Here is a 24576-nt window from a genome sequence, read left to right on the forward strand (position 1 = left end):
TCCACCCTCCACCCCCAGTTACTCTACCTTTCAAATAAATAAATAAATCTTTAAAAATAAAATGTGCCTCCCCAGCCCCAGGAGGAGGAGACAGAAGCAGGCAGTCCCTGAGACCTCAGCTGCTTGCTCTCCCAAGCCACGTCTTCTCCCCCAAACTCTGGGGTCCACGGACAGCTAGCCCCACCGCACAGCTCAGCTCCCGCAGGGCCAGGGGAACCAGTCACCTGAAGGCCATGACCACCACCAGAGCAATGATGGTTCCTTGCAGGAAGCGCTGGCTGATGCAGGCCTGGTCTGGGACCATGGACGATGACTAAGGAGAAAAAGAGAAAGATCCAGAGGGAGGCAGACTCAGGGAGCTCGCAGTCCTATCTACTGTGCACTCTGCGGGAGGGGGGAGTGCTCACAGCCCCATGCCCCCCTCCCCTGGGTGGGGCTGGGGCAGAGGGAGAGGTAGGAGAGTCTGGGAGGGCGTTAGGGCCAGCAGAGGGGAGCACCTGGAGTCAGTGAGGCTGCAGAGGTGGGAGCTGGCAAGGGGAAGACCCGGGTCCAAGCTGTCCCCGCCCCTGCCCACCCTCACCTTGCTGGCCACCTTGGGAGGCCTCTTCTTGTGGGGGACACTGCCTGCCCGGCTGAACTGACTCCCTGCATGGCTGCAGCCAGAGAGCCAGGGTTAGGGCTGCCTCTGAGAAAAGGGCCTCCCCCTCCCCACCCCACACCCCCACCTGAAGGCGCCCGAGCTGCCAGTGGACTTGAGGCTGTCAAGCCGCCGCAGTTTGGCCAGCTTGTGGCTCCAGCGCTCCAGCTCGTCGATGCGCGTCTCCAGGTTGTCCGTCAGCTTGCACAGCTCCTTCACAGCACCCACGTTCTCCATGAAGATGCGCTCCTGCCACGGGCATGGGCCAGCCTTGAGGGCATGCTCAGCCCCAGGAGCCCCAGGAACCCCAGGCTGCAGGCCACCAGGGAGCAGGAGGGGAGCCCCTGTGTCCACAGCCACCTGGAGCCCATCTCCTCCAGCCAAGGTTCTGCTCCTGCAGACCCGTGCACCTGCCTCCAAGCACAGCCTCATCTCGGCACCTTTGCCTGACCGCGTCCTCATGGCTGCCCCGAGCTGAAGGCACTGGCCCCCAAACCTGCCCCTCTGATGACCGCAGTGTCTCAGACCTCACTGAGGTGACAGCATATTGCATGTCCCCTTGGTGCCAGGTAAGCTGCAAACCTCATCCTCACCATAAACCACACGTTTGACCCTGGCACACGCACATGAGGATGCTTCCACAGTTCTATTTCTCTCCTCTGATGGAGGGGAGAGAGGCTGAGGGAGGGTGTCCTGACTTTGCTCACACAGCCTGCAGTGGCCAGATCCCACCTTTGATTCACCCCCTCTGCTGTGGGGTGGGGAGGGGGCTCTGGAGACAGCCGGGAGGAGACAGGCTGCTCCCGCCCTCCACAGGGGAGGTGCCCAGGTCTCCACAGGGGAGATGAAGCCCCAGCGGGCATGCCCCTTTGCAGCTGGGGCCCCTGCAGCTCCCCTGCCCCACAGACCTTGTTCACGACCAAGAAGTTCTCTATGGTGTTCCCGTTGGCAAAGACCATGTCCCCCGTGTCCTTCACGGCCTCGGGCAGAATCTCCTTCACCTCCTGGGCGATGACACCTGGGGAGGGACAAATCAGGGGTGTGTGGGGAGAGGGGGCAGGCTTGGAGCAGTCCAGGAGATCTGGGTTCCAAGGCAGGAGCAGGGGAGTAGTCCCAGCCCCAAGTGCACGCCAGGCGGCAGCTCTAGGGCTCCGGGTGTGCCACTCCAGGAGGAAGGGGCCTCTTCATCGGGGGAGATGAGGCAGGATTCTTCCAGGGGGCGGAGGGTGAGCTTCTGGGGACCAGGGAGGCGCGGATTTCTAGGGGCCGAGGGACCGGATTCCCGAGGACGAGGACGGAGCTTCAAGAGTCAAGGGGAGAGGGTTCTGGGAGTAGGAACACAAGCGCGCCACAGCACCAGGGCCAGCGAGGTCACTGAGGCCCAAGGTTATGAGGTTCCCGGACCCCACTCTGCGCCAGGCCAGTCCCTACCCGTCTCAGGCGCGGTGGCCTCAATGCCTGCACTGGCAGCAAACTCGGGCTTGTATCTGTAGTGCACCAGGCGCATACGCGAGATTCTCTTCAGCTGCTCGGTGGTGTCCACCTGCGGGACAGCCAGGGCTCAGACTGAAGCTTCCTCTGCTGCGGCCGCCAGAGCCCCCGGAGCCCAGGAGGCCGGCAGCCGGGGGAGGCAGTGTGGAGGGAACACCCCGCTGCCAGGGTCGCTGGCTGAGAACCAGCGCAAACATCCCCTTCCTTCTGCCCCAGCAGCCCCGCCCTCCCGTCATGCCCCGCCCACAAACCCCGCCCCTGCCTGCAGCCTCTCAGCCCCACAGCCCCGCCCTCACCTCCTGCACGTGCTCCTTGGCACGCAGGTCTGATGGGTGCATGAGGGAGCCCATGACCTTGACATTGCCGTGTACAACCAGCGCCTCGTCGGGACGGTCGGTGTTGATGCCCACGCGGCCGTGGTGGAAGACGGTGTCGGGCACTTGCGCCCGCTGCCATAGCACGTCGCTGTCGCTCTCAAATTGGCCTGGATTGGAGGCCTAGGGGAATTGGGGCTGGCTCAGGCCTGAGAGTGGGATCTGCAGGGCCCTGGGAAAGCTGTCCTCGTGGTTCAGCCAGGGCTCCTCACCCCACTCTGAACAACTTAAACTGTCCTGTCTGTTGTGACAACTTTTAGTCATTTGCCGGATCCCAGAAGGCGATGAGGTGCTATCCACCTCCGTGCTTTACTGTGAAGGAGATGCTGTGGCCCAGAGAGGGCGGCTGCCTCGCACGAGGCCACACAGCCGGTCCCCGGCAGGATCTGCGCTCCAGCTCCTGACTCCCCAGCACCCCTGTGTTTCTCCCGGGTGCTGTTTCGTGCAGCCCTGGGCAGGACTCTGTACTCACGAGGAGGAGGTGGTCCTCACCCGCACGATGATGCGCTCTGAGATCTGGGCAGCCAGCGTGTAGTTCTGATTCTGTGCGTGGGCCTGGAGAGCCACCACCAGCATGAAGTACCTGGGACACACAGGGGTCTCAGAGGTGCCCAGCGTCCTGCCCTGCCTGCCCCTGCCCCTGGCCACCCTTCCCGGGCCAGCATGTATAGCTCCCCACCATCATCTCAGCCCCTCCTTACACAGCAGGGACCTGAGCCTCCACCAGGGGGCAGAAATCCCCAGGGCCCATAGCACTGGCCCCCACTCTTCGTCAGTCAAGGACTCTGACCCTCAGCTGCCTCATCTGTGACATGGGCCAGGCTGCGGGTGCTGTGCCGGGCATGCTCCCCAGGGGCTGCCTTCCTGCCCTGCTCCTTCCGAGGAGGGGTCCAGCCTGCTCACCTCTGGTCAGGGTTGGGCTTGCCTTTCTTGCGCATGTTGTTGGCCGTGGTCTCGCTGAAGTGCAGCCGCCCCACAGTCACCTTTGTGACCTGCTCAGGGGGCAGAGTGACCCTGCAGAGGAGGGGCACCTGTGTGAGCCCCTCAGTCCCCTCCTGGTGGTGGGCATGGGGGCCCTGGCGGGAACCAGACACTCACGTGACAGGGTTGAAGGGCCGCTTGCTGCGGTCTGACTGTGACTGCTCGATGTTGATGGACTGGTTCAGGGCCTCCAGCTGGCGAGGACAGAGCCCAGTGACACCTCAGGGTGTCACCCCTGCCACTCCCGGCCCTACCCTCCGTCGCCTCTCAGCCCACTCCCCACAAACTCAAGCAGCTTCTCCTACAGAGCTGCCCCCCAAACACACCCTCCCTCCCCACCTCGAGCAAATACATGGCTTCCACATCCCCCTGAGTGCACGGCTCTCCCGGCTTCTGCACAGGGACGCAAACAAAGCATGCCAGACGCCCCCTACACCGCACAAACACCCTCTCAACCCCATCCCCCCGCACTCCCACCACTGCAGCCAGCCCCACCCACACCCCAGCACACCCACTCACACTCAGCACACACCCAGACCCAGCCTCCTCTAGGAGGGCAGCCCTGTGGGGTCAGCCAGGAGGGGATGTGTTGGGGTACTGGGAGGGTGACCCCAGGAGAGGGAAGGGGGGACAGAGAATGGGCTGAGAGGCTGCAGCACAGCAAGTGGCCGGGCTGGAGTGAATGGCTGGGTCCCCAAGTTCCTGTGGTCTCAACTTAGATGCCAGGGCTGTGCTGGGAGGCTCTGGGGGGGGGGGGTGTCTCTGAACAACAGAGTGCCATGAACCCCAAGTCTCAGGTGGGGCAGGAGTTGGGGCCAGAGTGGAAGCTGCAGTGGACATTCAGGTAAGGAGGGCGATGACCTGGGCCACGGGAGGGGCAGCAGGGAGGCGAGGAGGGGACAGCACAGCCAGGTGCACAATAGTAGGGGCAAGAAGACGCTGGCACCCAGGACCCTGGCGCCCTGGCCCCTGAGGAAGGAGCCCAGGGGAGGGGCAAGCTGCAGGGAGTTTAGTTTGGGAGCTGAGGCAACCAATCACGCTGTCGTCAGGAGATGGGTCTTGTCTGGGGATGCTGGCCTGGGGGACACGAGGCAGAGAGGGACACAGAACAAGAGGCAGGAGCGAGCTGGGGAGCCGGAGCTTTAGGGGTGCGGCCACAGGAAGGTGCAGCCACTGAAGGCTTTCAATGCCGCCCCCAGCCCCGGTCCTGGCCCCGGGGCCTCCCTCCCCGCCCAGCCCCAAACCTGCCTTGACGCCGTGCAGCTTCAGGTAGAAGCAGTCGAGGGGCTTGAGGCCTTCAGGCGTCTTGACATACTTGGGTTCCCCCAGCATGCCAATGTACACAGTGACCTGGAAGTGGTTCTTCTTCTGACACACGAAGGCGTCGTCGCCCACGGAGAAGTTGAAGCCCTTGTCGGCATCCACGCGGTACGTGAGCATAGGCCTGCGCGACCGGAAGGGACAGTCACCTGGGGCCCCCAAGCCAGGCCTGTGTCCCAGTCAGGCTTCTACCCTGGACCCCACACCCTCAAACCGCATGGGGCTGCCCCCACAGCCCAGGAACAGCCGGGTCTGCCAAGTCCTTGGCCAATGTCCTGTCCTCCACGTGCCTGGGGCCACTGCCCTGCCCTGGTCATGGGGATCACAGGGCAAGACCCTGGAGGTCACCAAGGGAACTCCTCAGGAGGGGGCTTGGCGGCCCTTCACCACACTTGGCTCCATCCCAGAACGATGTCTGAAGCCCCCTTCCTCCATCCCGGTTGGGGCAAGAGGGGCCGGGTCTGCAGAGTCTCACCCTGCCTGACAGCTGGTTGCCTTGGAAACGGTGGAACCAGGCGCCGGCTCTGCCGCACACCCAGCCCCTGCCCACCAGCTTGCTCAGGGCCCCCAGATGCTCTCATTCTGACTCCTCCTGTCTGCCCAGGTAGGGAGAGGGGAATCCTGTGCTTGCTCCTCAGACTCAGCCTGTTTGCCCATCTGTTGATGGAGTCAGTGTCCCAAGCCTGGCCCCTTTGGGACCAGATGGCAGCAAAGAGGGCACTCACTGGCTTGTGGCTGAGCCCACCCTCTCCCAGACTCCCAAGCACGCATGGTGCCTGCCCTGGGCAAGCTGGGCAAGGACAATGCTTGCAACTCATGGGAAGAAGCATTTGGGGACTTCAGGCAGGTCTGGGCTCTCCACCTCCTTGCCCCAGGAAGCTCAGGCCACCCGCCAGACCTAGCAAAGCACCCAGGAAGTGCCCGGGCCATACTGCAGGCCTCAGCTGCCAGCTTCCTGGCCTTGGGACCTGCAGTGGCAGGGCTGGCCCAGGAGTATAGAGGTGGGAGTAGGAGGTTCCAGTCCGGGTTCAGCCCCACACCCAGGCAGGACCTCATAGGACCCTTCGGCCACCCCAGCTGGTGGCTAAGAACCCCACCCAGCCTGGGACGCCTGACTCCAGGAGGCCAGACTCACTGGCTGTGAGTCAGCCCAAGCCCCAGCCACCTTGCCCACAATGGACAACGTCCAAAGTGATCGAGGGGAGTCACCCTTCACCGGCCTGGGCTTCTTGGGGAGCAGGGGGTGGTGCCCACAGGGTTCCTGGCCCGTGGCCTGGGAAGCTGAATCCATAAGGGTTTAGAGGGAGGGCTAGGAATGCCCAGGCAGCCTATGACCCAGTCCTCCCCCACCCCTCCTCCCTCCTGCAGGGAGGGGGCTGCTGGAAGGGCCCTGCTTACACTCAACTTCCTGCTACCTTCCTGGAATGCAGGAGGAGGGGGAGGAGGAGGGATAGGAGGAGCCAGCGAACACCCCTCCACCCACTTCTCCTTGACTTGGCGCCCGCGGCCCCTCCCTGGCAGACACAACCTTCTTAGGGAGGCCTGGGGCTGGCCCAAGACCCAGGATGCCTGAGCCTGTTTGCTCTCCTGTAAAATGGGCCTATCTTGGACCCAGTGTGCTCCCAGGCCTGCTCTAGGATCTCAATGGGGAGAGGCGACCAGTGGCAAGCATCACTCACAGCTCCTTGTAGTTGGCATCATACAATGTTGCCCATTTGTTCTGCTGATGCGGTTGCCACTTGATGGACTGGTAGTTGGGGTCCAGGTAAGAGCCACTGAGGCTGTCATTGTCCTGCAGAAGACCTAGAGAGAAGGAATGCCCATGCGGACCCTGGCCCTGGGCCCCCTGCCCCACCTGGAAGGGCTGGCCGGCCGTATACCTGGTGAGGGTGCACCCGGTGGGTGCCAAGGTGGAGTCTGGACCCGGGCGATGCTGAGGGGCAAGGAGCCAGGGCCGGGTGAGAGTGGACCCTGGGGAGGCCAAGGTGGGGACGGGGCTCTTGCGGGGTGCGGGGGCAGGGCTGTCACAGTGCCAGGCTCCTGCTTGATCATCCCATTCAGCATCTGGGCATTGAGGGTGTTGGGAGGCGATTCAGAGTGTTTCCTCTTCTTGGAGGGGTGGGTGGGGAGCCTGGGGAGACAGACAGGTACACCGTGGGGGCTGGCTTCCCCTGAGCCCTCTCCCACTGAGCAGTCACACAACGGTCACCTCTGCACCCAGTGTTGGCTGGATACACGCAGGCCAGAGCACATGTCCCGCAGGAAGCGCTCAGGCTGTGCCTCCTCCCCTCCCCCAAGCTCCCCCATCATCAGTGCTGCCATTCTCTGCTGTCTACACTCTTCCCTGACTCCCCAGACAGTGGTGCTCTGGAGGGCAGAAGCCACCTCTCCATCAGGCCCAGCAAAGGGCCCAGCAGGTGTCTGTACAATCCATAAGCCGGTCCCATCCTTGCTGTCAATGTCAGTGTCACCCCATAGTGGGTTTCTATGGACAGTAGCCTCGGTGGGTCAGAAACAAGCCACAGACAGACTAGGCTACCAAAGTTGGGGCAGGAGTGCTTCCTTGGGTGGGGCCGACTGCACCCCTTCCCCTTCTGGTTTACAAGATGCTTTGACAGAATCTCTCCTTGAACTCCACTGTGCATGGAACCAGGTAAAACGACAGGTGGAGCCAGGTGGCCCCTACAGAAGCCAGGGCCTCCTCTAGATAGCCACAAGTCACTGGCGGCAGAGTTACAAAGACCACCCTTAGTTCAAGTCCTAGCTCTGCCCCTCCCTAGTTCCACTGTCTTGGCAATCCACTTCCCCCTCTCAAGACCTCAGTTTATCAGACTGTACCCACCAGATAATTAGCTGTGGCCATAACCCCCTCAGGGCACATGACCCCCCATCCTCTATGTAGAGCTTTCTGCCCCAGCCCCCCTCCCCCCATCTCTTGCCCCCATCCCATCTCCCCAGCCTCGGGAAGTGGCTGCCCAGGTCTTACTCAGCTCCATGCTGCTGCAGCAGCTGGTGCAGCACCTGGGACTGCTGGGGGTGGTGGAGATCCGTGGGCACCAGCCCCTGCCCCATGGCAGCATACGGGGGGATCGGGGGTTCAGCCTTCATGTACAGGTCCCGCTGCAGGACAGGGTAGTGAGGCGGAGGTGGCGGGGGTGGTGGGGGGCCTGGCAGGTGAGCTGGAGGTGGGGGTGGGTGCTCCAGGCGGGAGGGCACTCCCACATGGCACAGGGTCTCGGGGGTTATCGTCCGCAGGAGATGGGGGTCTGCGGGAGAGATGGGGGCAGGCATCAGAGACCAACCTCACTCAGGTTCTGGGCACCCATGCCCTTTAAGCAGGGTCTCCTGTTCCCACCCCTCCTGAGCCAAACCAGGGGCCGCCCTCCCACCTACCCAGGTGGGAGTGAGGTTGTGCAGCTGAGGGTAGCCACTAGGGGTCTGGGCAGGGAAGCGAGACTCTGTCCAGGAGGTAGGGGGCCCTTCGCCCCACACCAGCTAGCTCCTTCCCACAGGCCTCCCTGTGCGGGTCCTAAGTCTTAAGGTGCCCCAACCCCCCAACTTGTCTCAGGCCTGATCCTCCTCTGGACGTCAGAAACCCCCAGTCCCGACAGAGCCCAGCTGGCCCTCCTCCCTCCAGCAGCCCCTCTACCAGGCTCCCAGGGGCCAGCCCCCCAGTCCGAGGGGGGAGGCCCTAGCTCCCTTTGTTCCCCAGGAGGCATTCCAGGCGTGTTTTTGGTAAGATAAACAGAACTCCTGACCCTTCGGGGCTGTGGGGAGCTGGCGGCGTGGCCATTCTGCTCTTGGCCACCTGGGGGCCGTGGCACCCCTGAGCAGCCCCCTAAGGCGAGGTGGGCAGGGCTGCGCCCGCGGCCCTCCCCAGCCGTCCACTTACCGCCAAAGGGCGCGTCCATGATGGCGCAGGCGGGCAGGCGGGTGGCATCACCGGCAGGGACACTTGCTCAGAGGCAGGGCCAGGCTCGCCACCCGCCCGCCCGTAGGGAACAATAGCCAGCGCAGGGAGTATTTGACCAACGATAATCTCAGCCCGTTGGGCAGCCGCTGGCCCCCTCCCTCCCTCCCTCCCTCTCTCCCTCCCTCCTCCCGATAAGGCCGCCCCAACCACTTGCCCAAACCCCAGAGGGGGAGGGCGGTGCCCACTGGACTCACCATTCACCTGCTGGGGGGAGTAGGCCTCAGAGCCCGAGTCTGGGGGAGAGTCTGGCAGGGTGCTGTGGAGCCAGGGGAAGGGGCTGTTGGTGGCTCCTCTGCCAGGGAGGGTCCCTGAGACCCCCAGGCACTGAGGCATGGAGATCCCCTCCCGTCCACTCTCGGGGGGCATGTCTTTGAACCATCCACCTTGGAGGGCCCATCAGGGTCTGGACTGTGGCTGCCCAGGAGCCTCTGTATCTACTGGGCATTTGGGGGCCAGTAACCAGGTCCCCTGGTGAGGCATTGGGATCCAAGGACCCTCCTCCCAGACCGAAAGCCCAGGCCTGCTCCTCCCCTCCTGCACCCACCGAAGCCCCACACTTTCCTGGGAATGCGGGACCCTGGGGGTACTGCAGCCTGCGGGGATTCAGCTGGTCACTGGGGGCTGCTCTGCCAGAGGCAGGTGTGGGCTGGGCGGGGAGCCAGCTCTGCCAGGCCTGGGGTTATTTTTTCCTTGCAAGTTTCATTTTATCAGTGGTTCAGGAAAAAGAACAAACTCAACCCCAAGAGGTCAACACGTCCTGCGTGAACCCTGCTCGCCCAGCGAGGGGCGGGGGAGGGGTGGACACACCAGGAAAGCAGCCCTCTGGCCATCCTGGTCCCTACCAGGCCACCTGAGCTCTCAGGGACACAGCCGGGGCTGATTCCACAGTCCCAGCGCATCCCCCGGCAAGCCACACACACCCACAGATCCACAAATCCGGCCCTCCCCAGATGGTGTGAGGACAACACAGACAGGCGGACAGGGCCACCGCTCCTCACCACAGCCTCGGGCCTGCCCCGCTCCAGGCCTTCTCCTGCCTGCTCCCTGCACTTCCCTGATAATGGCCTTGGGTTTCTCTAAGGGATCAAGGTCTTTTCACCCCTCTCTCTCCAGTCCCTGCAATCAAAGTCTGCAGAACTGTGTTCTTTCCTCGTAAACGCCTCTCACTTCTCACCATCCCTGTCTGCAGAGCCGCTGATTAAGATCTCTCCGAGCCAGGCGGCTGGGGCCCTGGCAGTAGGGCCTGTCTGTCCTGGGTGTCATGCACAGCAGGGGCCTCCTCCCTGAGCGGCTCTGGACAAGCCCCTTTCTCCCTGAGCCTCGGGGTGCTCCTTGGCCAAGGCCCCATCTGGGTGCCCCGGGAGCGGCTCCTGGAGAAGGCTGCCGCACTCACACACAGAGGCAAGTGGCACAGCAGTGGCACTCAGCAGGCGCGTCACAACGTGGGTCCTGCCTCTGTGCTCTCTCCGTTCTGTCTGTGGCTTGGGGACAGCCTCCTGGCCTCAAGCACACAGTCTGCTTCTGCAGCAAAGGCTCGCCCCTGGCACCCCCGCGCATGGCCTCCACCGTGGTTCCCCCCCCCCCAAGCTGTGGACTAGGAAGTCCTGGGACAACACATCAGTGGCCACTATCCACCTGGCACTTCCTCGGAGGCCCACTTTACAGAGGAAGAAACTGAGGCCCTGATGGAGGACCCGTCAGTGGTGGGGTGGAGTGGCTGCAGCGGGGCAGGGCTGTCTGAACCCTGCTCCCATCTCAGCACTTCATTCCTCTCCCACCCAGAGACGGGGCCCCTGCTCCCCCGCCCCAGACCGGGGAACCCAGAGCTTCCTCCAAACTCCTCTCCACAAGCCGGGCCCTGGAATCTGGCTGGGGACCACCTGGACCCCTTGGTCAAAGTCAAATCCAAGGTTCAGCTCTGGGTCAGGCCACTGGTGTGGGCCCCCAAGGAGACAAGGGGAAGGAACTGGGAGGGCGAGGCATCACCAGGGTGAGCTCTGGGCTCCGCAGATTTGCCTGGGGGAAGGGGACCTTGAGGGCCCACCCCCGAGCCGTGGTCAACGTGGGCTGAAGGCACGTGCGTTAGGTGTCCTGCAGGTGTACACGTGTGTGCAGGTGTTCCCATAAATGTAAACAGCCGTGGCCTCCAGTCTCACCCCCTCCTGTCCACTCTCCAACACTCTCAGAGATTTTTCTAGCACTTACGTCAGCCCTCATCACTCCCCGCTCAGAGCACTGGTGGCTGCCTTCTGCCTTGGGACAAAGCCCACGCGCTCACCCCTGGGCCTGGCCCCTGCTCTCCCCGCACGCACGGCCCTGCCCACCACCAGGCCCACGGCCCCTGGGCCCTGCCTCCTCCCCCCGAGCCCCACCCTGTTGCTGCCCTCACTCACCCTGGGGCGTAGGGAGCCTTGGGCTCTGCCTTGATGGGGGGCCCGGAGCCCCCGAGGAAGGGCTTGGGGCCGGCACCCAGGCCGTTGTTGTTGTTGCAGTTGAGCGGGGCACCGTAGCTCGGGGGTGGGAGGGGCCCATGGCGCCCCGGGGAGAGGCCACCCCCGGGGGGGCTCAGGTGGTGGACCCCACTGGCGCCGGGCATCGCCGACTGCCCATGGGGGTAGGCACTGGCGCTGGCTGGAGCAGAGATGTCTGGGAAGCAGCTGCAGAGGAGGGAGGCAGCTCAGCCCCAGTCAGGGGCCCAGGGCCCCCAGGGAGGCAGCCGGGGCACCCCCTCCCACAGGGACCTGGGCAGCTGGCAGAGGTGGCAGTGGCTGCGTGCGGAGGAGGGGACCATGTGCACCCCCAGGCCCTGCCCTCACACTCACAGGTCAGAGGCATCCTCCTTGCCGATGTACTCCTCCAGGATGCTGGTGTCGATGTTGGAGGGCTCCAGGGCACCGTTGATGTCATGGCCTGTGGCGGAGCAGGCGGTGAGCTGGGCAGGGGGCTGCCTCCCGGGACACACCTAGGCCCCTGGGCCCCGCCTGCATCCCTGCCCAGACTCCTTCCCCTCTGTGTGCAGGTGAGGGACGGTCCTTGGCCCACAAGGCCACCTCGAGAGAGATGAGAGAGTCCTCGAGCATGGAGCTGGGGACATCAGCCACTCCTGCCCCTCCACACTCCTATGTCTAGCTGTGTGGCCAGGCAGGGCCCTTCCTGTCATCTGGAGACTGCAGTTGCTGTCTGTCTTACAGGACTCCACGAGGAGCAAATGCGGTGTCCAGTGGGTGCCACTACCATCACTGGCTCAGACCCAGCAGGGCTGTCCTGCCCTGTTTTCTGGTGATCAGTCCCAGGCAGCCCAGTGTGGGGCACACAGGAACAGGGGTCCTGGCTGGCTGGGACCTTACATCCTGGGGGGCATCTCCTGCACTCAGTGCCCAGCTGCAAAGAGTGGGGACCAGAATCCAGAGTGCCCCGCCTCCCTGTGCTTGCCCTGGCCCTGGCCTCACAGTGGGGAATGAGGGCAGTCACAGCCCCGCCCCTCCACCTGCCCACCTCTTCCCGGGCCCTCCCTGCTGGCCCAGGCCCCAGGAAGGGGAGGGACTCCCAGGAACAGCAGCACAGGGCTCTTGGGCACCCCGAGGGCAGGAGGGGGAGGCGCTGGCCTCTTCCCACCCAGGGTCACCTTGCATGGGGAGCTGGAGGGCGGGGTGATAAAAGAGCTGACGTGGGAGATGCGTCAAGTCTGATAATGCGACAGCCCCACCCACACTGCTGACCCGGGCTGGCCAGCCCCACTGAGGCAAGTGGGCCCCTCCCACCAGCCTCTAGAGCCGGGGTCTGGGGTCTGCATCTTGTGCCCCTTCCCTGATGAACCCTGGGCACAGAGCCAGGTCTAGTACCAAATTCTGGCTCAGCCACTCCTGCTGTGTGACCTTGGGAGGGTCCCCTGCCCTCTCTGAGCCTCAGTTTCCTCATTGGTAAGATGGGGCCTGAACAGCTCACATCTCACAGGGCTGTTGTGATGGACATCTATAAAGGTCCGTAAAGCACCCCGTACCTGGTGGGTGCTCGGCAAATGGAGTGCCTGGCCTCACTTCCTGGCTCCAGAGCCCTGGGGTCCCCCAGAGCCCCTGGCCCAGGCCCTGCTGGCCCCAGCCGGCATTTCAAGAATGCTGAGCCCCGCTTAGGTGATTAATGAGCGGCTAAGCCCTCCTAGGAGTCACGCGCTGCCTGCGACAGGCCAGGGCTCTCCTGCTGACCCCATCCCCCGGCTCACCCAGTGGGAACAGGGGACACCCACTGAGCACCACCAATGGCTGTCCAGGGTCCCGAGTGGACAGGGCAGAAGCCTCGGGAGCCAGAAGTGACCAATATGCATGTCAAGGTGCCGGGACTCCAGTCTCTGCACAGGGCCCCCACCCCCTTACTCCCATAGAAACCACAGTTGCCATTTATTGAGCACCTACTGTGTGCTGGGCACTTGTGGAGCCAAAAGCATCAATAACCGTGGAAGGGCTGGTGCTGTGGCACAGCAGATTAAGCCACTGATGGTGATGCTGGCATCTCATATCAGAGCCCCAGTTCAAGTCCTGGCTGCTCTGCTTCTGATCCAGCTCCCTGCTGGTGTGCCTGGAAAAGCATCTGAAGATGGCCTAAGTGTTTAGGCCCCTGCACCCCCATGGGAGATCTGGATGAAGCTCCAGGCTCCTGGCTTCAGCCTGGCCCAGCCTCTGGCCATTGCCATTTGGGGAGTGAACCAGCAGATGGAAGATCTCTCTCTCTCTCCCCCACCCCTTCAATTAATAAGTGAATGAATCTTTAAAGAAAACACGGGAAGTTTGTTATATCCAAAGCATTCTGCAGGCTCCTGCTGTGCGACCGAACCACGATGGTGACAACAGCTCATCTAATGCCTACCGGTGCTTCTCAGCCCACGACAGGGACAAGGACGGTCCCCAGGATGGAGGTTCACGGTGACTGCGTGCCTACCAGGCCCCAAATCATTGTGAGGGCTCTGCATCCCACCTTGCCGCCATCCCTGGTGTTCAGTGAGGTCGCGTTTCTTGCCCAAGGCCACACAGCAAGAAGGACGCACACCTAGGCACAGGGGTCTGACTCCAAGGGGATGAGCTTTCCTGAGGGAGGACCAACCAGGGGCAGCGAGCAGGGAGGACGCGGGCTCTGCAGCATCACCCCCACCCTGGCCGCGGGAGCTGCAGGTTTCTGAGACTGAACTTGGCATCTACAGTGAAGGATGGGCCCGGGAAGTCCTGAGCTGCTATTTATAACAGGCCCAGCCCCCTCCTCTCCTCCTCCTCCTCCTCCCCTGGCCAGGAGCACTCCTAATCACCCCTAATCCTCCGGCCCACCTCCCTGGGGATGGGGGGCCTCAGACAGAGGCATCCTGGGAGACCCTAACAAGAACCAGATGTGGTTGGGGGGAGGAGGGACCCTCTCGTGCCAGGGACGGGGTGGACGGAAGAGGGAGGAGGGAGCGGATAGAGCAGGGAGGGGGTGGGCCAAGGAGCAGGGAGGAGCCGGAGAGCTGGGGGTGGGGGGCCTCTGAGGGATGCAGACCCCACACCTTTCTCTCCCTGGAAGCCTTCGAGGCCAGCCTCATCTTCTCCCTGTGCTTCCCGTCCTCACGGGCCCGGCCCCCAGCCTGCCCCGGGAACCACCCCAGAGATTCTGAGTAAACACGCCAGGAGCAGGGGTGGGGGTGGAGCTTTGCTGGAGCCCAGGAATTCTTAAGGCAGAAGCAGAGGCCCCCCCGGAAGTCGGGGGGGGCAGGGACCCCTGGGCACACTCTCGAGGGTGCTGCTCCCCCAGAGAGCCCTAAAACAGCACTGGATCCCAAAAACAGGTCCCTGCCAGCCAGGAGGCTGAGCGTGGGGCACGCATTCTCAGGCTGGGGCAAGGCCGCCCCCGGCCCCATAGCCAGTAAGTGACACCATGAGGTCACAAGCCAGCGCCACTCTCTGCACTCCCCCCACCCCCACCCCCACCCCCACCTCAAATCCTTCAACAACTTCCCACTGCAGAGGGAGGGCTGGCCCAGGGCATGAGCGGCCTCCTGCCCTCCCTTCTCCTGTCCCCATTCCCCTCCCTGTAGGACAAACACATCCCCGACCCCGGGCCTTTGCACATGCTATTCCCTCCACCAGAGAAGGCTGACTGTACTCACTCTCTAGTTTCAGAGAGTGCACACCTCTCTCTCTCTCTCTCTCTCTCTCTCTCTCTCTCTCGGCAGCCCCCATTCTACCCACTCATCAGGTTTTTCACTGTCCTCTGTACTCAGACCTCCCCAGGTGGTGTGTCATCCACCACCACCAGTGCTCCCAGCTCACCCCAAGCGGCCACCCCACGCTCAGCCCACAGCACCCACTCTGCACGGACAATGTTCATATCTACATATTTATCCATATTTATCACATTTTATAATGTGATAAGTAATGCCCATTTTACAGACAGGGAAACGGGGGTTCAGAAAGGCCAGGCAGCTTGCCTGCAGCTCCTGGGGCCAGAGTTGGGCCTTACATGATGCCCTACTCTGTCTCTGCAGGACATAAACTTCCCAGCACACAGTGGGAATCTAACAAAATAAAGAGGAACAAAGGAGCCAAGTGACCAGGAGGAGACTGGGAAAGGGGTGTGGGGAGCCCAGCCAGGCCAGGCTGCGGCAGGGCCCCGGGGCTACACAGGCCTCAGGAGGTACTGCCATGCACCCCAGCTGCTCCTCGTTAATTAGCTTTTTATTACCTGCCTTGAACAGGAGCCAGACATGGCCCCTTCCTGGGCAGGCTGGGTCTGGACTGTGGGAAGGTGGGCCCTTCCTCTTTTCTCCTTAAGCCCACCCAGCTGGGCAGGAGAGAAGCCAAGGGGACTCAAGCCAGGTGTGGGATGAGAGCAGGCGGGGGCCCAGGTGGTCCCTCCACCCGGACCCCTCCCTTCCGCCCCTCCTCCTGTTCATGCGCACATCCCCCCCCCCCCACCAGCTGTGGCTGCTGGCTGAGTCTCGGCCATTGTCCTGTGGGACGGGGGAGGGTGGGGACACGGCACAGTGGGAGGCTTGTGCCCTGCCCACCCCCTCCCTGCCCCGTCAATGGTGCACTTGTCAATTCATGCCTCAAACATGGCGGAAATCCCGTCAGCCACGTGGCTGCAGGCAGGGTGGGCCAGGGCCGAGGATGCTGGCCAGGCTTGGCTGATTTGAACCTGGGGCAGACATGGCATCAGGACCTAAGCCAGTCCCCCGAGCACCCTGGCTGTAACAAACGTCCACCCCAGACACCCAAATCAAAGGGGCGGCCTAGCTCCAGCAGTCGCTGGGGCCAGCGTGGTGGTGGTCAGGGGACTGTCCACCTTGGCATTGAGACAGCCCTCAGGTCAGAGACCTGGCTTCTGAAAGGGCCAGCTCCTGGGCCTCAGCTTCCATCTCCATCAAATGGGGCAGGGATGCCTGCATCGTGGGCTGGTCGTAGCCTTAAAGGGGCTGACCCCAGGACACCAGCTGTCAGCCAAACTTAACTGCTCTGTTTCCATCTCTCCTGGGGCTCCCCTCATGCCTCTGCCCAGGCCGCACCACTCTGTGCCCTGCCACCCCGCCCTACAGCACATCACCCCTGCTCCACGGAGCACTTGGAGCCTCCAAGGGGCCCCTGCACCTGCCCCCAAGTCCCTGGTCCCACAGGAGCGGTCCTGCACTGTTATTCTTGCACATGGGTGGCACAATTTAGCCTCCTGGCCCCAGGCAGCCCCTCCCCAATCTCAGCGGGGGGACCCCTAGCCCTATGGATCTTCCTCCCTGTGCCGAATGAGCTAATCGACATCCTTCGAGCCAGTTCACACTCTCATCTCCTTTGATTTTCACTTTCTGTCTTTATCAATATGCTCAAGAATCGCTAGCCGTCCTTGCTTCCGGCTCCTTTACCTTGTGACTAGAGCCTTCTCATTCAGACGCACCACTGTACAAGCAACGCTGAACTTCTGTGTCACCTGACGAACACGTAGCTCTAAAGTCGCTGTCCATCAGGCTCTTAAATCTGAGCCACAGTCGCCTTTGCTGCCTCCCACTTCTTACCAAAAATGGAGAAGAAGCCCACAGCCTGCCTGCAGGGGACCCAGAATCTTGGGCTCTGGCTAATGGTTTCCTTGGTCCTCCCACTGCTGCTACGCTGGCCTCAGGTGAGCACAAACTGAACTCACAGTCCCCAGAAGCTCCCCAGCTGGGTCAAGCAGAATGGAGAGCAGCAGGTGCTACCCACACACTGGCTCCCAGGGTTATCCGCTCCATTCGGGAGCCACAGCCCTGTGGCCCACCCAGTGCCCCTAACTCTCTTCCCTTGGGCCCATGGCGGGCAAGCCACAGAGACAGAGTAGAGACCCTGGCAGCTTGGGGTAGGGACAAGCCTCCACCAGGGGAAGCCATGACCACCTGTGCTTACACACCATCCACACTCCAATGTGCACATGTGTACCTACACAGGGTATACCCATAGCCAGTTACCCTGACACACATGGTTGCCAACAGCCTGTCCCCTACTCAATTACACAAGGACACACCCACAACACATGGCAACACAGCTTATACACACATGCACACACACACACAGCATGCTCTAGGGCTCCTTTATCCACCCCGCAATGACTGGCTGAGCACCTACTATGTGTCCGGCACAGCCCTAGGCTGCAGTGACAAAGCAATAAACAGACATTCCCTTCCCACGTGAGCTGACATTCTAGGAAACAGAGCTGATGGGTCAGTAAAATCCATAGCACTTCAGAGGGTTTCAGGCAGCAGCGACAGCCAGTACAAAGGCCCTGAGGTACGGGCACGCCAGGGCCACACAGGTTTGTACACCCTAACACAGGTGCATACAAATGCTCACCTCCCCCATGGCGGGCCCAGGCCACACACACCTCCCAGGGCAGTCTCACGTGCCTGGGTTGGGAGGGAGTCTCCTCTCCCTCTGTCAGTCCCTCTCCTCGCAGGCAGCTCCAGCAGGAGCCAGAGCCAAGTAAAGCCACATCACAGCCCCAAGTCCCTTGCCCTCTAAAGGCAGTCCCCTGCCTCCAAGCTAGCAGGGCAGGAGACCGGGATTCCCCTACCCTTGGAGCCCAGGAGGTAGGGCCCGTGAACTCCACTGTGGAGAGACAGGATACCCTGCAGCCCTACCATAGCTCCCTCCCAGCCTCGGCACCCTTAGGGTGCTCACCTTCAGGCTCTGAGGTCTTGAGATGCCCGGGAGCTGGATGGACACCACTTAGCACAGCCATCAGAGCGGAGTCAGGCCCCTCGGCACGTGAGAAGAGAGGCCCCTTCCCAGGATGGCACCCACCTGGGACCCAGGACGCCGCCCAGCTCTGCCGTGGCCACCAGAGTGAGTCTGATACATCCCCTTCCTTCCCTGCTGAGAAAGGAGGGGACACCACCCACCCCTCCACCAGGCACCTCCACCAGCACAGGCAAAGATGGAGGACGGCCAGGCCCCATCCCTCTGGCCAGGGAACAAGTTCCGCATCTCTGGGTGGAGGGTGGGGCAGGCCCCTCGGGACATGTCGGGGACCAGGGCAAGGCCACCCCTGACGTGGCGCAGGTGCCTGCACACAGAATATACCCAACAAGGCCGGCAGCTTCCCTCATCCCTGGAATAAGCAGCCCAGAGAGGGTGAGCGGCTTGTGAAAGCAGGTTCCCGGCCCAGGTGTGGGGCTCTGACTTCTCTGTGGACCCATCGTCCCCAAAGTGTGGCGCGCAACACCTGGCCCGAGCCTGCGGGGCAGGGCTGTGTAAGGCCTGTCAGTGATCACCTTGACCGAGGCCGGCATTCAGGGAGCGTTCCCAGGCCAGGACAGGCAGGCACCGGTGCTGCACTGGACGCCCATTTTACTGAGCGGCACAGCGAGGTGCAGTGATCCACCCAGAGCAGGCCTCTGGTGAGGCTGCAGACCCCAGCTGCCCACGCCAGGGCAAGCACCAAACCATGACGTCATCCCACCCTGCCCCTCAGCCGAGGGCCACAGACAGCCAGAGGCAGCAGGGGCTGGAGTCCTGGAGACGGCAGAGCCCCCCACCAGCACCCCAGGCTGTGAGGGAAACTGAGGCCCAGAGGAGGGAGGAAGAGGAAGAAGGTGAAAAGGCAAGGCGGAGGCCTGGGCAGGGCGGGGCCGCCCCCGGTTAATGATTCAGTTAATGATTTCTGCTCCCAGTCCTTATCGGGAGGGCAAAGTCCAAGGGCAGCGGCCAATCACAGCCTCAGCTGCCAGGGCCCCCCAGTCCTGTAACCTCCCAGGAGTCAGGCAGTGGGGGCCAGGTCCCCAGAGACAAAGCCATTCTGCCCAGAGGTGCCTGTCTGTCCCCATACACCCTCCCTGGCTCTGCCTAAGACGCCGAGGGCACTCTGTCCAGGCTCCTGGACTCAGGAGAGCCCCAGAGTCTGCGGTTGGTGGCCACCTGCTCCTCACTGACCCCCACCCTCCTCGACAGTCCAGCCCCTCCCCAGGACGCACCCCCACCTCCGCACAACCACTGCTGGCCTCCCTTGGCCCTGAGAACACTTCCTGTTCCCCCATCCCGGCCCCCACCGTGTGGCCCTGCGCTGGGTGTGGGGCCAAGGGCATGAGTCAGACCCCCTACTGGCAATCATCAGGAGTCCCCCAGAGAGTGGGTCTGGGTAGACCCAGGAGAGTCCCATCCCAGCTCCCTCCAAGTCAGGGGTCAAACAGCCCGGCCACCTACCTACTCCCCAGGTGCGTCAGATAGACAGGCTGGCACAGGACACAGTGCTGCCCCCTACACACATCCAGGCTCAGCCCCAGACTGCCATCCTCCTGAGCCTTTAAGGTTGCTCGTGGGGCCTCCATTGGCCCTGGGAGGGGAGACGGAGGTGCTGACCCCGACAGGTGCTCCTCTGCCTCCAGCAAGACCCCCCTGAGGCAGCACAGAGAGCTGAGGGCCTGGGGTCAGCTCTGGCCAACTCTCTTCTCTTGGGGGCGCAGTTGGCGCCATCCTCCTCCCTTCACCCAGCCCGGAAACAGCAGAGGGGAGCCCCCACCCCAAGCCAGGATCCCAGTGTTTTTGTCCTTCCAAAGGCTGTGAGTTTGTCTTTGTTGGATGGCTCAAAAAAAAAAAAAAAAAAAAAAAAAAGAACCACATGGGAAGCCAGAGTTGGCCCAACTAACCTACCTGCCAGGTGAGGAAGAGAGAGGCCAGAGAAGTCACCAGCCAGGCCGCCCTCACTTCCAAGAACAGACAAGATCCCAGGCCCCCTGCCTCCAACCCTGGTGGGCTCTGGACGAAAGCCCCCCCCCCCCCAATCTCTCAGGGGCCTTTCTGGAAACCTAGCTCCCTTCAGTCTCCAAGGCATGCTTCTCTCTGGGGGGCCATGGCTGCTCACTCAAGCCTCCTGTGGCCCCAGAATCAAGGGCCAGCACTTGCCCCTCTGTGTCTCAGCCCTGGTCTTTCTTTTCCCAGGGCTAGAAGATAAGGCTCTTGAGAGCTGAAGGCCACACCCTCCTGTCTTGCAGGTGAGGAAAGGGGGCCCGGCCAGGACAAGAGCTTTGCACAGTGCCACACAGCTCTCAGGGGCTATGCCTGCACCAGAACCTCAAAGTCCTGGCTGGATGTTCAGATGCTGCCACGCTCCGATCCCGAACCTTGCTGTGGGAGTCCAGATCTCAGCCAGCCAGGTGATGAGAGTGCACCTGCCACTACACCCCGGTTACCTGCTGGAAGCCAGTGCATGCTGCCCGGTAGGTCCTCCCTCTGCAGGCCCTGTGCCTGCCGATCTGGTCTGCTGTTGCCTCTCTCTAGGGGATTAGCGAGGCAGTCACGGGGGCCCGGCTGTACCAGCCTCGAGGGGGCCGCCCTGTCCCAGCCTCCCACCCGAGGTCCAAAGCGCCTTAGCCCCCAGTCCCACCAGATACACAGGGCAGGACCCAGGACACACGCCTGTGTGCAAAGGGAATGGCACTCCAGCATGCGACCAGCCTCCTGCACTGCTGCTCCATCGGCAAAACCCTTTCCCAATCTTCCAGCCCAGAGCCGAACACACAGAGCCCTCCACCCACTGTGCACTCCCTAGTGATGGAGGCCATGCAGGGACCAGGATGAGGACCCAGGTGTCCACCTGGGTGTCCCCAGCCCCAGGTCCAAGCACGCGCTCGGGAAGCCACATCCACACCACCAAAGCCCAGGTTCCTCCCCTGGAGCTTTCTTATTTCTGCTTGGGGGCACAGGGCGCACCCTCAGCCGCACTGGGCCCCATACCATGGCCCACCCCGTTTCCTGCCAGGACTTTCCTCCCAGGTGGCTGAGGCGACCCCGGCCTCCTGCCCACCCCCGCCCCCATCTCAGGCTCCAGGACTCCTCCAGGCCAGCCTCCCAGCAGGCGCTGCACACCCCGCCCTGCTCCCCACAGACATTCTTGAGTCTCCTCTTATCTCTCAGGAGGGAGCAGCATTGCCTCCTTGCCAGGCGGCCGCATGGCTGAGCCGTGGCGTCAGCCCTACCCCCCCCCCCCCCCCCGGCTGGCCAGGCGGGAAGGTTTGGCTCTGGAGACAGGGAGCCCAGGCCAGCCAGGTCCACCCCTCTGCCCTGGGCTCAGGGTCTCCTCCTTGGAGGCTCCGACTCCTATAAAGTCCCTTGAGAACCCCTGGGGCTGATGGAGGCTACCTGGGACCCCCCAAATGGTGCAACTGCCCGCTTTAGGATCAACCATTGAATCCACTCCAGGCCTGCCTTCCTGGGACCTGGCCAGCCGGAGTGTCCAAAACACTGGAGTTTGTGGCCTGAGGTTGGAAATGCCCTTTTGCGAGGCTGCTTGGCAGGCCAGAGTGGCCAAAGGTTCCTGCCCCTCCTCTGCCTCCAAGACACACAGAGAAACTGAGGCAGCGAAAGGCCTTCTCTCCCCCACAGAACTCCAAAGGTATCTGGGACCCCAGCTTCCAGGCCCGGGGGCTAAGGGCAGCACAGTACACCCCCAGGGCAGGTTCAGGCTAATAGAAAGGGAGAAGGTGGGAGCAGGCTCCCCAGGTTAGCAAAGAGGGGCCCAAAAGGGGCCAGAGAGCCTGGCTAGGTGTTCCAGGGAAGCTCTGAGAAGCATAGGGGGCTGGGAGACGTCAGCCCACACCTCCCCCTCCCCCGCCCACACCCTGTCCAGGGAGGCCGGGCAGCCCTGGAGGAGGGGCAGGGTGTGCAGGAAAAGGGGGGGAGTCGCTAGATGTAGATCAGACCTCTGAAACCAGTGTGGGGGTGGGGTAGGGGAGAAGGCAATACTGTAAGGTGTGCGAAGATCACACCCTGGGAAGGTCCTTTCAGGGTCAAGGTGAGGGGGTGAGGCCCCTCCAATGGGGCGCAATCAAAGGACACTCCAGGGACAGGTGTGGGGGACACAGCCCCGAGGCGCTCCAGAGAGCCGGTGGACACAGTTCATAGCATCTGGAGGATCTCAAGAGCAGAGGTGGCTAGTGGCAGGGGTGCCAGCTTCCAGAAGGTTCCAGCCCTAGGACAGCATGCTGGGGAAGGGGTCCCAGCCACAAGTACGGGAGAGGAAGCTGCTTCAGGGGGAATTTCAGCCTGGGGTGGGGGCAACGTTGTGAAAGAGAGTCCCAGTCTGGAAGGGGGTCCTGGCCTCAGAGAAGCATGGTGGGGCCGCCCGAGCTCCCAGGAGTCACACTGGGAGCAGCGTGTCAATGAGAAAGGCACCCAGAGGGTCCTGGCCTTCAGGTTGGGGGGAGGGGGGCTCAGCCTCCAGGAGGCAGGCTAGGGTCTGGAGTACCAGCCTTAAGCGGTAAGGAAGATCTTAGAAGGAGGGCAGGCTCCAGTCTGGACAGGGTTCCAGATGACCACAGCAGTGTCCACAGACTAAGAAAGGGTGCTGGGGGGGTGGGGGGTGTCATAATTTAGGGGATTGAAGACCCTGGATGGCCGAGGGAGGTCCGAGCCTCCAAGGGGACGTGGCCCCCAGGAAGCCAAGTGCTAGGAGGCAGGGACGGGGAGCCCAAACTTCAGGGGAGGTGAGTAGTAACTCCAAAGGCACCTGAGAGCCACGCCGGACACGCTGGTGCCAGCCTGAGGAGGGCCCCCACCCAGAGGAGGCGTTCGGGGGCTCGTGGAGTGGTGGGGACACAGTGGGGCGCCCCAGCCCCGGGGAGATGGACTGAGGGTCTCAGCACAAGAGGGTCGCGTCCCGCGGATCTCACCTTCGAAGAAGCGCTGCAGCGCCTCCGTCTCGTCCACCACCTCCATGTCCGGCCTGCCCGGCGCGCACTCCGGCCGCGGCCCCGCTACAGCCCGGCCCGGGGGCGCGGCATCGCCGGCGCGGCCCGCGCTACAGTCGCGGCTCGGCTCCGGCTGCGGTCCCGCCGGGTCCGCCGCCCCGCTCGCCCCCCGCGCGGTGCTGGCCCGGCCCCTGCCCGCCCCACGGGCCCCGCCCGCCGCGCACAGCGCCCCCTGCCGGCGCGCCTCGCGCCGCAACCCAGCCGCGGGCAGCGTGCGCGCGTCTGCCTGGGGAGGCGCTGGGCGCAGGGGGTCCCAGCCGACTCGAGGGACCAGGGCGGCTTGGCCAGGGTGGCGGTGGACTGGGCCTGGGGTCAGCGGCGTCTTTCGGCCCTCGCTGTTCTTTCCCTCTCCAGGGCAAGATTTAGGAGTCTAAATCTTAGGTTATCAGAACCTCAGAGTCTCGCACCCCCATTCCTCTCCTGGTCCACGCATCTCAGCAGTAACTTCCAGCCTGCGCTGAGACTTTACAGGTGCCTTTTCATTCAGCCCTCATAGGTACCGTGCCAAGGAGATGCCGTTATTTTATGTGTTCTGCAGATGAGGGAACTGAGGCTTAACGGGTTGGGAACTGTCTCGTCGAACTATGACGATGGAGGTGTTTTCTGTGTGGTCCACTGGGCACCTGAAATATGGCTGTTGGGACTAAGGAACTGGTTTTTGAATTTTATTTACTTTAAATAGTCACACGTGGTTACAGTACTGACAATGCAGGTCTGAGTTTCAAGGTCATTCGGGTTCAGGGCCAGATCCTGGCTGACCCAGGGATCCAGCAGTCACTCACCGCTGCCCTGTCTGGAAGGCTTTACTTGGAAGGATGTCCTAGATAAACCCATCGCTCCTTTCTCCTGCCGCCACCCGTGAGTGCCTTCTCATCTCCGTCCAACCCAGCTGCACAGCCTCTCTTCCAGGGATCTCTAGAACCTTCCAAATCACTTTATTTATTTTTTTCAAAGACATCACTCAGACAATGCCAATGCTTTGCTAAAACCAGTGGTTTCCATTGGCCCTCCGACTTGAACTTCTCGCTCCAGTTCTGAGGCCTCGGGTGGCCCACCCCTGCCTGTACCCCTGCCTCAGCGCCTGCCTTTCTCTCTGTGCCCACACAGCCACCAATGCCTCCTTGCAGGGCTGGTGGCCTTGGGGCACTTGGTGGAGTCCCCTAAGGTAAAGCGGATAGGAGCTCCCCAGCTCCGCCCCGGGGAAATCACCCTAATGGAGGAAATACCAGCAGAATGCTTCTTCTTCTTCTTCTTCTTTTTTTTTTTTTTTTTTTGACAGGCAGAGTGGACAGTGAGAGAGAGAGAGAAAGGTCTTCCTTTGCCGTTGGTTCACCCTCCAATGGCCACTGCAGCTGGCGCGCTGCGGCCAGCGCACCGCGCTGATCCGAAGGCAGGAGCCAGGTGCTTCTCCTTGTCTCCCATGGGGTGCAGGGCCCAAGCACTTGGGCCATCCTCCACTGCCTTCCCGGGCCACAGCAGAGAGCTGGCCTGAAAGAGCGGCAACCGGGACAGAATCCGGCGCCCCGACCGGGACTAGAACCTGGTGTGCTGGCAACGCAAGGTGGAGGATTAGCCTATT

At 62.6% G+C, this 24576-nt stretch overlaps 1 protein-coding gene across 7 annotated transcripts in view; it reads right to left on the reverse strand.

The window, feature by feature from the left end:
* Positions 1-22997, reverse strand: part of MYRF (myelin regulatory factor) — a 31318-nt gene extending 8321 nt beyond the window's left edge. For 5 of the 7 annotated variants that reach the window (XM_062196029.1, XM_062196027.1, XM_062196026.1 and 2 more), the window contains exons 1-17: positions 22920-22997; positions 11599-11686; positions 11170-11433; positions 8971-9032; positions 7790-8069; positions 6684-6934; positions 6483-6606; positions 4732-4927; positions 3601-3677; positions 3406-3516; positions 2995-3085; positions 2425-2625; positions 2069-2180; positions 1546-1655; positions 726-886; positions 581-653; positions 225-313 (exon numbers count right to left, since the gene is read on the reverse strand). In XM_062196029.1, the coding sequence (XP_062052013.1) occupies positions 225-313; positions 581-653; positions 726-886; positions 1546-1655; positions 2069-2180; positions 2425-2625; positions 2995-3085; positions 3406-3516; positions 3601-3677; positions 4732-4927; positions 6483-6606; positions 6684-6934; positions 7790-8069; positions 8971-9032; positions 11170-11433; positions 11599-11686; positions 22920-22965 (2336 nt within the window). In that variant the 5' untranslated portion in view covers positions 22966-22997. The remainder of the gene's footprint in view (positions 1-224; positions 314-580; positions 654-725; positions 887-1545; positions 1656-2068; positions 2181-2424; positions 2626-2994; positions 3086-3405; positions 3517-3600; positions 3678-4731; positions 4928-6482; positions 6607-6683; positions 6935-7789; positions 8070-8970; positions 9033-11169; positions 11434-11598; positions 11687-22919) is intronic. The other 2 variants (XM_062196031.1, XM_062196032.1) reach the window with 2 other exon arrangements.
* Positions 22998-24576: the final 1579 nt, after the last annotated feature.

Source organism: Lepus europaeus, chromosome 7 (assembly GCF_033115175.1).
Source record: "Lepus europaeus isolate LE1 chromosome 7, mLepTim1.pri, whole genome shotgun sequence".
Taxonomy (NCBI): domain Eukaryota; kingdom Metazoa; phylum Chordata; class Mammalia; order Lagomorpha; family Leporidae; genus Lepus; species Lepus europaeus.